General features: G+C 49.7%; 1 protein-coding gene across 1 annotated transcript in view; it reads left to right on the top strand.

The window, feature by feature from the left end:
- The window catches only part of TTBK1 (tau tubulin kinase 1), an 88495-nt gene extending 75574 nt beyond the window's left edge, over positions 1 to 12921 (top strand). Inside the window, exons 13-14 of the mRNA XM_031058296.1 lie at positions 3390 to 4996; positions 5766 to 12921. Coding sequence (XP_030914156.1) covers positions 3390 to 4996; positions 5766 to 6192 — 2034 coding nt within the window. The 3' untranslated portion in view covers positions 6193 to 12921. The remainder of the gene's footprint in view (positions 1 to 3389; positions 4997 to 5765) is intronic.
- Positions 12922 to 14414: the final 1493 nt, after the last annotated feature.

Here is a 14414-nt window from a genome sequence, read left to right on the forward strand (position 1 = left end):
GGAAATCTGAGGTCAAACAGGCAGGAAAATGTGGCTGCCTTAGCTCATGGCCTAGTTCCTGCTCACAGGAGAGTGAACGTGACAGGGGGCTGCCAGGATGACAAGGAACTGGAAACATCTGACATGAGGAGAGGCTGAGAGATCTGGGTCTGTTCTGCCTAAAAACAAGATTGGTTGTGGCATCCTTCTTCTTCATTGAATTGCCTGATGGAGCGAGGTACACACTGGAAAGATGAGATGTTATGGACAAACGTTTCATGAAAGGAAGGTTAGATAGAGGAATTAGATCCTAAACCCCCCAACTTTTTCACCATGAAGAGCCTCAAACTCTAGGAGAGGGTCCCAAAGAGGTTGTGAGATTTCCATCCTTGAAGTACTAAAAACTCAGCTGGATGTGGCTCAGCAACAGGCAGCTCTAAGTTGGTCCTGCTTTGAGGGGTGGTTGGAGCATAGATCTCCAGAGATTCCTTACATCTTTTTTATTCTACAGGTTTAAGACACAGGCTAAGCCTCTCCACTTCAGATCTTGTGACACCTTCCCTCAGTTCCTCCCCATTAGATTAGTTCAGCAGAGCAGAAAAATTCTTCTCTGGCCTTTGGGGAATAGTCCTTGAGCTAGCTGAGTGTGATGTACTACAAAAGACTGTCAAAGGACCCAAATTTCTCTAGTGAGGGGTTCAAAGTGGGAACGCCTTGTTCGGGAGAGTTTCTTGTAGTTGGATATTTGTGTTCTTTGGACTTTCTCCACGGTGCATTTACAAGTGGCAAAGCAGTGACTGTCTCAGGCTGCTTTAATCAATGTGTTCTGCAGTTTTGGGGTAGTGCATGCAGCAGGTGAAGCAGTCCAAGTCTCCCAAAGGTAGGTACAAGCAAAGCAGTCACTGTTGTGCTCAGAAGAAGGCACAAGAAATAAAGAACTACTATTTTTCTGTAAATGATTTGGTTTAAAATCCATTCTGCAGAGTGGTGCTGATGGGATTTTCATTTGCAACTGATTGTTAATTAGGCCATGCTTGACGGGCATTTCCTATTTATTTTGGCCTTGTTTGGTCGAGTGTGTGCATGTGTGCTCAGGGTGCAGTGTCCATACAGGAAAGTAGAACATACATGGAGAAATTGAAAAGACAGACAGAAACACAGTCCATTTCCTAAATACTGCAAGGAATTTGTAGAGGTGGAACTACATGAGGGTTAAAAGGTTCTCTACAGCATGACTCAGTGGTAGCAGAGGGGCGCAAGAAATAAACAGCTACTATTCTTCTTACAGCAGCATCCAGCTCCATGTCATGCATTATTGCTTAGTGCAACCTCATTTCAGAAAAACTTTTGATGTCTTGCAAGGGAAAAGCCATGGAGGAAAGAGGGTTTGCTGGAGACAGAGCTGCTGGTGATGCAGACTGCAGGGCAGAGAAATCATATCTCTGGCCTTGACCTCATAGCGTATCACCTTGACCACAAAGCAGAAGAGATGGCACAAGCCAAGGGCTGGGAAGAGATTTGAAGATCTACACAGGTGCATATTTCACAATGCAAAGAAATACAGCAATTGTCCATCTGCATGATCAAACACAGCATCTGGAAAACGGCGTGAGGTAGAGCAGGAAAGGAACTGTTGTTGGGGTGGTGGAACTCTTTCCAACGGGGGGCTCAGCACAAGGCAAGATGTTGGTCGGGACCCATTCCCACTGGGGAAGTGCATCCTGATTCCAGGAATGGCACTGTGGGTGTATTTCTTGGGAAAAACAAACCCAGCCAATGTGCATCATCCAATCCTAGGCTGTTGAATGAACTAATTTCCAAGAAATGCCTGAGGGAAGAAGCCGTGTGGGTAATTTCCTTTGCAAAGGGCAGTAAGTGCCTCTTACCAATCCAAGTTCCACGTCTGCCATCCTGATACAAAAGGTAGAGTGGGTCAGTGAAGGCCCAAACCAGGCTAATACAGAGCCATCTTCAGGGCCAGGCTTCAGCTTTAATGAAAGAAGAGAAGCAGCTTTGGATTCCAGAGGTATTACCAAAACCAGCCTGTGTTTTAATTTATAAGATTTAAAAAGAAATATTGACTGGATAACAACCATGCAGAACAGCTTGGTGCTGCCCACCAACCTGTTTAAAATGTCTCTGTAGTAGAGGAGCATAAAAATAGTACATTTTTCAGCACCATTTTTAGTTGTGCCATTGGACTGAAAAGCCACTGAGGGCTTTTTCTCCCCAGCAGAGACAAAAAGATCCATTCCCACGGCCAGGTGAATGTGGTAGCTCTGAGCAGCTCTGGAGCTCACATGGTTAAGTGGGTGCATGTTTAGTTGTGTAGCCTAAATATTCTCTGGCACTGTCAAATGCCACTGGAAAACGCAGATGTTTGGAGCCCTGCTGTTCATGGTCAGGACTTTTCAAGGGTAACATGTGATGCATAATTGACCAGTTGATTTTATGGAGAGGTTACAGTTTGCAAGCCCTAACACAATTGTGCTGTAAATGATTTGGTTTAAAATCCATTCTGCAGAGTGGTGCTGATGGGGTTTTCATTTGCAACTGATTGTTAAGTAGGCCATGCTTGACAGGCATTTCCTATTTATTTTGGCCTTGTTTGGTCAAGTGTGTGCATGTGTGTGTGAGCTCCTGTTTTTCTGTAGGATCATTTGCAATCATCTCACAGCCTGCTACTTCCACAGGCTGCTGGTGGAGAAACAGTGCCCCCACCACCACCTGTCCTGTGTGCCCTTCACTTCTCCTGGTTGGACACCCCAGGACCTGATAATGACACTTTGTGTGCCAGCTTTCATGACTTGCTGATGATTTCAGGGGAAGCAGAAGCCAGTGGGAGACAGAATGAGGAGTTGCTACAGGGATGTGGGAGCAGAAGGGCGGATGGATGCTGCACCAAGGGAACACAGTAGCACTACAAGTGTTACTGCCCCAGGGGCAGTGGTGGATGCTAATGGAAAGTGATCGGGAAATTTATCTGGCCCAGAGGTGCCCCTTCAGTTCACTGGGCATAAAAGCAAGTTGCTAAGTGATTCCAGTAAGGAAGGAGTGACTATGTAAATACATAAATACTGAAATAAATACATAAACACTGAAGAAGATTGGGACATGTGAAAAAATCCTGAGGAATTGCTTGAAAATGGTTCTTTTAGGTCCAGGTTAAAGACTGCCAACAAAGGAACTTCTGTGGCATGTTCTGTTTCCTTCGTTGCTAAGTACGTGTGAATCTCTCTAAGGTTTGTATGAATCAAATGATGGAGTGATGACTGCTCAGGCATATATTTTGAAAGCATGATGGATTAGATGCTTTCCATGGATTCATCCAGCTGATGTTGGTCCTGTGTCAATGCTGTTGTCTGAATGCTAACTCACCCTCTTCTTTTGTCACACTTGTCTTCCTGCAGGCATACATGCTGAAGTCATTTGAAATAAATGGCCTGCCCAAGGCGGTCCCTTTAAGTTTGCCTTACCAAGACTTCAGAAGAGATATGTGCAACTACTGGGAAAAGCCTAAGTTATCCCAGCGGATAAAGAAAGTTGATTTTTCAAATATTGTCTTGACTGCTCCTTGCAAACCTCTGGAACCTTATCTGGAAATGAATGGAAAAGAGGAGGAAGAGGAGGAGGAAGAAGAGGAGGAAGACTATGAGGAGGAGGAAGATGAGCAGGACGAGGGGGAGGAGGAGGAGGAGGGCAATGAGATTGACATGCACAGTGATTCCAGCAGCGACCTGAGTCAGAAGAGCACGGAGCGCAGCCAGGAGTGCGCTCCGTCCACGCTCCTGGCTGATGACCAGAAGGGCTCCAAGGGTCGAGCATCCACTGCTGATGGGGACCTGGAGCTGGAGGAAGGCTCAAAAACTTTAGTGCTGTTTTCACCAGGCGATCTGAAGAAGTCTCCAGTGGCTGCAGAGTTACCTCCAGAAGTCGATCTGGGCACTCTTGCTGCACTGACACCTCAGAGCGAGCGGCCGCAGCCCATGGGGAGCCAGCTGGATGTGTCTGAGCCAGGGACCCTGTCCTCAGTCCTTAAATCAGAACCAAAGCCTCCCGTGGCAGTGGCTACAGCCTCCTCCCCGTTCACCAAAGTGGAGCGCACGTTTGTTCACATCGCTGAGAAGACCCACCTGAACGTGATGTCCTCCAGCGGGCAGCTGATGCGGCACGAGGAGCACGGTCCCCCGGGGCAGTTCGAGGAGGTCATCGTCGAGGAGGAGCTGGAGGAGAACCTGGTGCTGGTGGAGAATGGCAGCATTCATTCCGGGCTGGAAGGGGCAGAGACGGAGAGCTGCGCGCTGTCGGCCAACCACGCAGAAACCACCTCAGAGACCGTGGGGGAGCAGCCAGCCCTTCCCAATGGCATGCCAAAGCTTCCCGAGGAAAAGCCAGAGCCCTCTGGCAAAGCAGAGCTCTCACTGGACTTGGAAGAGCCTGCCAAGGTGGCTACAAGGGAGCCTGGCCTGGAGAAGGCAGCACCAGCGACAGAGCACCTGAAGCGAGCAGAGACCGTCCTCGAGACACCGCAGCCGGGCCCCAGGAGGCCGCTGGGCTCCCGGTACAGGAGCCGGATACCCATTTTGTTCTCTGAGGAGGACACTGGCTCAGACCTTTCAACTTCACTCTCAGCCAAAGAAAGGCTTTATAAGAGGGCAAAGCAACCCGATCTGGCTCGCCTGGTGATGGAGAAGAGACAGAGCCGCCTCCTGCGGCTGGCCTCAGGTGCCTCCTCCTCGGCCTCCTCCAGCGACGAGCGGCGCCGAGCCTCCGAAACCCTGTCAGCCACCGGCTCCGAGGAGGACACCCACGACTCTGATGACTCCATCCCACGGAAGGGAGAGAGGAAGGCTGCGCTGCTGGGGAGAGAAGAGAGAGCCATAAGCACAAGGAGCAGAATTCCTCGCCCCATCGTGCCGGTGAAAACGCCGCTGGAGGCGGTGAGGTTGGAGAGCTCCGTGGCTGCTGCTGTGGCAGGGCTGGGCAGCTCCCCACAGGATGCAGCTGCTGCCTGCAGGTAAGACCAAAATGGTGAGAAATGCAAAGAGCTGGGCTTGTTGAGGAGACACAGCCAGGGCTTTGCTCACCTCCCATGACTTCATCCTTTACTCAGCTTGAATGCATAGTCCATACTTGTTTCCTACATTCATTACAGCCCACAGGTGTGTGAAATACTCACCTCTCTGTCTTCTTTTTTTGAAGCCTCTCTTTGCTTGCCCTGGCTTTGAGACCTTTCCTTTCACAAGCCCTTTCACTTGGTCTGATAATAGCAGATGCCCCTGGTGTTGAGCTCTCCATTTGGCAGCACGGCCATGACTCTGCAGGGAGACCTGGCCTCCTGGCCTGACTATTGTGATTAGAGCTGCAAGGGCAGCGAGGCTGCAAGCTGGGATTGCCTCAGTTGGTTTATCTTCCATCACAGTTACCATGAGAGGCCAACTGGTGCAATCTAACTCATGCCCACATTCCCAAATTGTATGTCCTGCCTTGGAAAAGGTTGCTGCATCCATTCTGCATGTTAAGAGAAGTCCCACATACCATACCTGCGTGTTGACTCAGAGAATACTGGAGCATCAAGGCAAACACTTAGCAGTTAACTACACTGAGTTACAGGATGGTGTTCAAACTGGTGCCCCATCTTGTTGGCGGCATAGGTTCTCCTGTCCTGGTGCTGGAGACTCCTTGTGATTGCCTGGCAACATTCATGCCAATCCTGCCAGGAGGCCAAGAGTCCCTTGCAAAATTCCCCTTCATCCTCCCTCTTCTCTCTCTTTTCTTCTCTGCAGGCTTCAGACACAGAGACCAGCTGGGAGTGTCCCATCTGAGGGCCGAACAACACAGGTACAAAGCCGGCTTCCTTCGTCACCGAGCTCCACTTCTCTTCCTCCACGGAGCAGCTCGCAGAGGCCCAGTGGTGCATCCCCTCGGAGCCCCGTCCTTCCTTCCAGGAACCCCAGCACTTCCCCCAGAAGCCAGCTGCTGCCTCGGAGGGAAAGTCCTTCTCCCTGCCGACAGCACAAACCAGGGACTGCTCCTCAGCGAGTTCCTACTTCCCCCCGACCTCAGCCCTCAGCTCAGGCCCCGGGGCCTACAGGAGATTCCCTGCCATCTCCTGGCGTGGCCAAAAAACGACAAAGAGGAAAAACCCAGACTCAAAGTCCAGCAACCAAAGGAAAGCAGGTGTCCCTGGAAAGTAAGGCAGCTGCCAGATAATGACCTTCCTCTGCGAGCCCAGCAGACTGGGTAACTTCTGCATATAGTATACACTTGAGATGCTGCAGCACAGCCTTCCATGCTGGACCCACGAGTGTATAGCAGTAGCTGTACTTGAATGCTTCACTCACTCTCACCCCACACTGCAATCAGCTCCCACGGGCCTGGCAGCCTCTGAGCCACGGAGCCTTTCCAAGGGAGACCCCCGCAGCTCACGCTTGCTAACGCACAGCACCCAGCCGTGACCCAGTGCCTGACCTGCCTCCCTCCCCAGGGATTCTCCTCCCCGTTAGCAATACCAGTCCTCAACACCGACTCCAGCTGTGGAAGGAGGAGCAGAGGTGACAAGAGCAAGGCCTGCTAAAGAGGAAGGCTCCTGTCCTTCAGGCAGCTCCTTCCTTTCTCCTTGCTGGGAAAACACCAGCCTTGGTCTCTGCCATTTCCCTGAGTGTTGGCTCACCTCCCACCGCCTGTGTTAGCAAGGGATTGCCACTAGCTTATTCAAGAGGGATGGATGCATCCTTGTGTGCTAAGAGAAGGGGTAAGGAGGGGAGGGCTCTTCTCTCCTTTTCAGAGGTGCCTCTACAGGTGGGAATTGGGAGACAGGCAGGTCTTGCTGGATGCTCCCACCTGCTCCAGTATGTCCCACAGAGGAGGCTGTCTGGCATTGCTTCTCAGACACTGCTGCTGTTTCAGCAGATGCCTCTGTGGTGGGTGCTTAGGTGGAAGTAGAGATGTGTTGGCAGCTTGCTGGGAAATCAGGAGTTCTTGCTAATTAATGTAGAAGGGAGCACACTGCAGCCACATCTGTCACAAATACCAAACTGTGATCTGTGGACATCACATCCCCCAGCAAGGGAGGTTCCTCTCAGCCTGGGCATGGTTGGTGCCACAGACCTGCAGTGCACCAAACACAGCTCCATTGTGAGGATGTGGATAGTCACTGGATGCCTTTAGCCTGGGTGCCCCTTGCACCTGAATTCCTTGTGTTTTATTGTCACACTCTTGGTGTTTGTGAATTTTGGCACTGTGGTTGAAAGTTCCCCTACAGGGCAGGGTGGGAAATGATTATCCTGTGGCGTACCCAAAACCTGCTGCTTTGCAATGAGAGGTTTGCTGGCATGCCATGGCCATGGCATTTCTATCTGAGGGGACAGTGGCTTGAGGGGCAGAGGTGGGGTTTATGTCTTTTCCTTGATGCTCACCTCTGCCACGCGTTGAGGATGAACAATGTGAACGTAAAAGCAAGGGCTGTGCTCTTCAAATAATATTATCTGAGCATAAGCTAACACTCAGCTAGAGCTAAATCAACCGACTGTTTAGCCCCCAGACTAATTAGGAAGGCTTGAAAGTGAAAGCAAGGAGGGCTGGTACCTGTCTGATCTTGATGAGATCTTGAAGTAGACAAAATTCTCCCCACACCTCACAGAAGAAAACACTCCAGACCCAAATACTTTGTGCTTCACACCATTGTCATGCCTAAAAGAGGCACTGCATGAGACAGAACAAAAATACAGCTGCTCTGTACACCTATTCCTGCAGTTGCAACTACCTGCAAATTTACTATTTGCAGACAACAAAGCTTGACAGAGGAATCTGAACAGTAATGACCTTGATTCATTTGAACATGAATGCAAACAGTCACACACTGATGGCCATCAAGTTCAAGGAATCCCGAAGCTGCTCATATCTGCAGGAGTCCTGGAAAGGAGGATGAGAGCTGTGACAGGGTGTCAGGGAGAAAATCCTTGCACACCTGAACAGGGAAATGTGTAGAAACAGGAGACAGGAATTACCCCTTCACGTAACAGTCTCAGTGTTGCCAACACTAAGAATTCATTTCACCCAGCTCAGAGTGTTTTCCATTGATTTCCAAACATGCCCTCATCTTTGCAGAGCAGCACTGGGAACTCAGAGGGAGCTCAGCCTGTGGTCTGATGGACTGAGCTGATGTTGCCATCAAAAGCAACATCCCTCCAAGTTCCAGCTGTTTTTGTGGCACAGTTCCACCACATTTACAGTGCAGCAGCAATTTGATAAATGGCTGGAAATGCTGATCCAGCACAACACAAACTGCTCTGATTCACCAGTTTCTTTTTCATCTGGTTCATTTCATCACTCTGGTTCACCATTTGGTCCCACAACAGAAGAAGGACGCACAGAGACTGTGACCACTTCTTCTGGTGGCATTAAAACTTTGTCTGAGTTTGAAGTGTGGGTCAGACTAGAACCTAAGTATGCGCTGCAGGTTTAGAAACTAGAAAACAGAATAAACTCAAAGACAGATTCTTTCCAGAAATATAAATCATAATGGGACTCCTATTAATTTATTGAAGGTCTATTAATTTTAGAGTACTTAGATGGTAAGACTTGGTTGTGAAGCTTTTACCAGTTGGTCCATCCATGTCTTAATGCACATGCCAAAAATGACATTGAAAGAGCTTTGAAAGAGGACTACAGGATTATTAACAGGGTTAGCAAACCTGCCTGATCATGGGAAGCCAATAAAGCACAATCAGTGTATTTGTTCAGGAAAAAGTTTAAGGGACAGTTTTCTGTGGCCCAATGTCAGAAAGGAAACTCCAGGGCAGACACAAGGCTGGGTTGGACAGGGCACTGAGCATCCTGGTCTAGTGGAAGGTGTCCTTGCCCATAGCAAGGGGCTGAAACTAGATGGTCTTTAAAGTCCCTTCCAACCCAAACCATTCTCTGGTTCTGTGGTCTTCCTCTGGCTCATGAAAGCAGGGAAGTCAGAACAGCCAAGAACAGCAGATGAAGAAATTGGGCAGGCTTTTAATTGTGAAGCAACCATCCAGTGAAGTCTTTCACAGGACTGTGGGGACTTTCTTTATTAAAAGGTTTCTGTGAAACTGAGCTGTCTTCTAAGAGGTCTATCTACCATGACCCCACCACAAGAAGCAGGCAGGATTCTGGTGGCACCAAGGTACCATCTCCCTCTGTGGTGCAGCAGATTCCTGGTCCCACTGGGATATATGCCAAAGCTGGGATATACTGGAGAGCCACCTGGCAGGTCCCACAGGTTTCAGAAAGCAAGGGAAAGATGGCCAGCACAGCTGGACATCAGGCACAGGTCTATGCTGAACTGAGCAAGAGTAATAGATCTGAATGGCTCCAAACCCAGTGGTGTATTATGCTTTTTGCCCCTGAAATTTTTGCTTCAGACAATTTTTTAATAATAATTTTTCTTTTGTTTTAATCTGGTTGCAAGGAAATTAAAAATATAAGTAAATAGATATTCCATGTTACAGAAATTAAAGTTTACATTGAAAGGAACTCTTGGAAATCAACTTGTCCAATTTTCTATTGAAAATGAGACCCTGGATTAGATTATGTGGGCCTGTGTCAAGATGAGCCTTCAGTGTCTCCAGCAAGGAAGATTCCACCACTTCCATGATTTAGTGAATCAAAGAATAGTTGAGGCAAGATGGGACTTCTGGAGGTCACCAACAAAGCTGTTCACAGTGTTGTCTGACAGGGCTGGGCTGAAGGTGCAGCTGGGTCCGTAGAGATCTGAGACCAGCATGGGCCATCTCTCCTCGTGGTTGTGCTGCCAGGCTCCCTGCTCCTGCACAGCCCTGCTTCCCAGCTGTCCCTGGCATGAGGGGCAGCAGGAAAGTGCATGGTGTGCCCCAGGCCATGTCCTCCTGGATGGGGATGCTCCCATCTGGGGGACCAGCACACACAGAATTTCCTCTGGGTCCTCTCTTCTTCTGCTGCCCTGCAGGAAGGTTGGAAGGGCACCCCGCCATAGCTGGAGCAAACAGAGGAGAACATGTCTGGGGACAAGAAGGCCTGTGATGTTAGGGAGAGGTTAGGTGGTTGAGGAATGCCAGAGGATCTAGTGTGGCATCACAGGACGTGGTGGGCTGTCACATCCCAGACAGGTGGGAGAGGCAAGGCCCTGTTGCTCTCTGCTGTGAGTCTGGTGCAAGCTCTGCCAAGCTCGAGGGCACACAGGGCTGCTCAAGCACTGCTGGGGTGTGTGGCTGTGTCCTTGCAGGTGATTTTGCCCACATGTGTTTTGGGGGAACTCCTGGTACAGGCCACCGCTGTTTGTTCATCAGCGTGTTCATCTGCATGGGTAGGGAGAGACACGTCTCGCTGATCTGTGTTGGGACCACCAGAGCCTTTGGGAGTGCATGGTGTTCATGCTGGGTCCTCACTCTGCAGGGGCTCTGCCCAGCAGCTGAGATGCCTCCCTGGCTGCTGAGAAGGAGCCAGTGGCTGCTGGCTGGCCAGGAGCTGCCTGCAAAGAAGCATGGATGCAGGGAGGGATGTGCCACGTGGGCAATCTGGAAGGCAGCTCTCAGTGCTAACCAGTGTGGCAATGGATTGCACGAGCAGAGGGAGAAAAGGACAGATGGCACCAGCCAGACTGATACTGTGGAGAGGCTCAAACACACGGATGGATGGAGCTGCTTAACTGATTTGTCTGGTTGGCAGCACAGGGACTTCTGTTTGCCTTGGTGCAAAAGGTGTTTTGGTAGCAAATATCTCTGGGTCAGTTGTGCTTGGAATCAGTGAGAGGCAGGAGACTTTGCTTGCCCTTTTTAAAGTAAAGAAAATTATAATATATATATATATTATTACAACAATATAAGTAGTGACCATTATATATAGTGACTAAAGGTTAAAAAGGGTCCTGCTACCTTCAGAGAAGTCTCATCTGTGACTTCAGATGTGTGCAGGGCTGACTGCTGTGTGCAGTGAATGTGCAAGGGGGAACAGGATACCACTGTACCAAAGTGCATGTCAGCTGTGAGGCTGCACCTGCCTGAGCACAAACCAGGGCTGAAACACGCCAGCCTGGGTGGCTGACAGCTGTCCTGCTTGCCACCAGACCTGCAACAGCTGCTGGACAGACACACAGCTCCGTGGGGCATGGAGCAGGGTCTGGAGCATCACTGTTCACGTGGCTGATCCTGGCTAACACAAGCGCTGAGTTTGGTGGTGAAATGTTTTGATCCAAAGCAGGTTGTGTTGGGGCAAGAAAATCTTTCACATTTCTCCTTTCCCACACAGAGGTGTTTTCTCACTGTAGATCCCCTGTAAGAAGATGATCACTGATAGCCTGGGCAGCTCCAGTAGCATCCCAGTGATCCCTCAGCACACTGCTTTCTTCTCTGTACGGTTTATTGACCCACAGCTATCCCACGTGCACTGACACCAATGCCCAGCTAAGGCCTTGCCCCACACATCAGCCACCTGCAGTTCAATTAATCCTGTGAACACACTAAAAGTCCCAGTGTGGACATCATGAGTTTGGTATCAAATGAGTTTCTTCTGGCTGAACTGAAACATGGCCGTGCTCCAGCAGAGCTAGGCTGGTTTGACAAAGCCCATGGGGACCACCTGAGAGTTTGCAAGTTTGGTTCCATCTGTTTGCCAGCTACTCCTGCACCTCCCCATGAGGAGGAGAGCTAGGGTTGGTAGTTTTGCAAGGCCAGGGAATAGCTCTGCCTGCAGGCTGGGGTGAGCTGTGATCCCCAGTAGAGCCAGAATCCCAGGAAATGACAGTGATTTATACACCATCACTCTCCTGTCACTTCATTCCTACTGTAGCTCCTCCAGCAAATCTTGCCTTCCAAGTAGCTGTGTGTTCCCTCCAGGTCAGTCCCTTTTTGCCTGGGGGGTTGGAGCCCTCCTGGATTCTGCAGAGCCTGAGGCAGACTTGGCCATCAGCCTGTGCATCAGGCCCTGCCCCACACAGGCCATATGCTGGGTCACAAGGAGGAACATTATCCCTTTTATTTCTGGAGCTGCAAACGGCTGGAAAGCAGGTTCAAAGTAAACACTGATGCCCTCTGTGCTGAAAGGAGGAAGGGAGCTACCAAACCAAATCCAGAGCTGGGTTCCTTGTAGGGACCAAGGTAATAATTTCTCCTGCTCTTAGCTCCTGAAGCAGAGGGGCCTCAGGGGTGAGAGCTCTGCTTTGGTGAAGACCCTGCAGGACTGGTGCCAGCACGGTGCTCCTCAGTGGCTGCTCTGCCTCTGCCTTGGCCCATGTTGCCCTGCCTGGAGCTCAGGGAGCTCTGGCACAGGTTCCCTGGAGGAGGCTGGGGCTGATGTTTCCTCGGGAGCGCACGGCACAGGCTCGGGACCGTCCCTGCGGAGGGTGGGTGAGCTCTGCAGGACGTGGGGGTACCCCTGGGTGTGAAACCAGGACTGCTGTGCTATGGGACCTGCTGCTTCTTCTCCAGACAGGAATTGGAGCTGGGAACACAGAAGATTTTATAGATCTCCTTTTAACACGATAGCATGTGACTCTACACTCAGACGTTGTACCTGGCGCACCGACGTTTTCCTTCGCCTCTGGCACACTCTGGAGACAGGACTTCTGCTCCTTCTGCCTGGAAATGTGACTGAATCCCAAGGCTAAATCTCTCTCTACATATCTTCTTTGCATTCTTTAGGAAAGCAGCTGGAGAATGTTTACACACTGCAAACAGAATGTAGGACTCCGACTGAGGAACCACAATCTGGTTCAACTGCATGGCAAATTTCTTGGCCATAAAATCTGGCATGCATCACAGAAGCCCTGTCTGTGTACAGACCCACCTGGCATTTGTCTTAATTTCAGATCACATCTTAAAAAAAAAAAAATAAACAATTATGCCATTTCTTGTTCATATCAGACACAGTTGTCATTAGATTTGTTATTAAAAGGGGATTCTGGATCATGCCATTAAAAGCCTGTCTACCTTTTCATTGGTGTCTTCTCCCATTTATTGGTGTTGCAAGACATGTTCCTTCACCATGAACCTTGTTTACACCCACACTGCAGGCAGCAGGCTCAGCCATCCACTCCCAAAACAGCACTTGTCAGAGAGAAAACCTGCTTTTTTAACAACAATAAAATTTAAAAAAATGTGCTTTGCATAGTCGAGATGCCGCAGTTAAGATGCCACATTTGTAGACATGTTGGATCTGCACGTTAATATGTGGGAAGTGGAGCAAAAGCAAACCAGTAACTTGGCATGGTTTGACTTTCAATACTCTCTGACCATCTGATGTTTGAGCTGAGGACAGCTTTTACAACATTCCTTTTACTTTGCTCAAGTTACCTCATGCCTATGGTGTGCAGACCACATCCAGGGGTGTGTGGTAAGAGTTTAGTACCCAGCTTTAGGAGAGGGTGCTGGAAGAGGGAACAGAAAAGAATAAAAAACCCTACTCCCTTGGAAAGTTATGCCTGTGATGACAGATTTTATTCTTTCTCCTGTAGCCAAAAGAAAACACATTTGACTCCAGTGTAGAATCCAAAATGATAAAAATAAACACTGGGACATAAAAGCTCCTAAAAGTCTATGTCAGGAAGAGGCAGATGAAAGTTAAAGCTGAGCACCATAAACTGGGGAATTGAGAAGTATTTCAGAATTTCTTTACTCCTTCTGGGGAGGAACCATGGGGCAGGGGAGGAAATGCAGGATAGAGCTGTGGAGCTGTTGGGCTCTGACAAGCACATGGCAGAGAAACACCGCCAAGGTGAGCACTGGACCTTGCTTCACCCACCCTACAAATCACTCTCCCCATCTCCCCATCTGTACTTTCAGTGCAGGTGTGTGTATTTTCACTCCCACACCTTTACTGTCTGCACAGGCTTTCCCAAAACACTCTTCCAGCCAGTGCTAAAGCCTGCTCCAAGTTACAGTATTCCCTGAGATTTTGATGTGAAGCTCTGGCCCTTCAGGGAATTGGGGCACTCATGGCTGTTACTGCCCTGCAGCTGCCGCCAAGCACCTTCTGCTTATGGCCAGGAGTTCATTTCTGCCCAGGACTGTGTCTCCCATCCATCTGAGCTGTGTCAGACGTGTTCCTGCCTCCTGCCCTGGGTGCTGCATGGATCTTGCTTTGTCTTCAGCCCTTCTCCTGCCCTCCTCCCGGCTCTCTGGGGGGACTCTGATTCTGTTCATCCTCTTGCTGTGTCTGGGGCTGTTGATCAGCTCTGTCCCACCCCTGCCTCTGCCAGCCAGGCTGAGACTCTGGGTCTGCGACCAGCTGAGGAAGACGTGGCCAGTCCTGTAGTCTTCCCAGCTCCTGGGTCATCATTCCCTGCTCATGCTGCTCCCTCAACCAGTGGGTTTGTTTTGAGTTCCCTGGCAATGTTTTACTTCACACAGGATTATCCTGTCTAAGTGAGAGTGATTTAATCAGATGGAATCTCACCCCTGGAAATATGTGATCCTGTCTGGACTTCCTAT

This window comes from Geospiza fortis, unplaced genomic scaffold, assembly GCF_000277835.1.
Source record: "Geospiza fortis unplaced genomic scaffold, GeoFor_1.0 scaffold275, whole genome shotgun sequence".
In the NCBI taxonomy this organism is placed as follows: Eukaryota; Metazoa; Chordata; class Aves; order Passeriformes; family Thraupidae; genus Geospiza; species Geospiza fortis.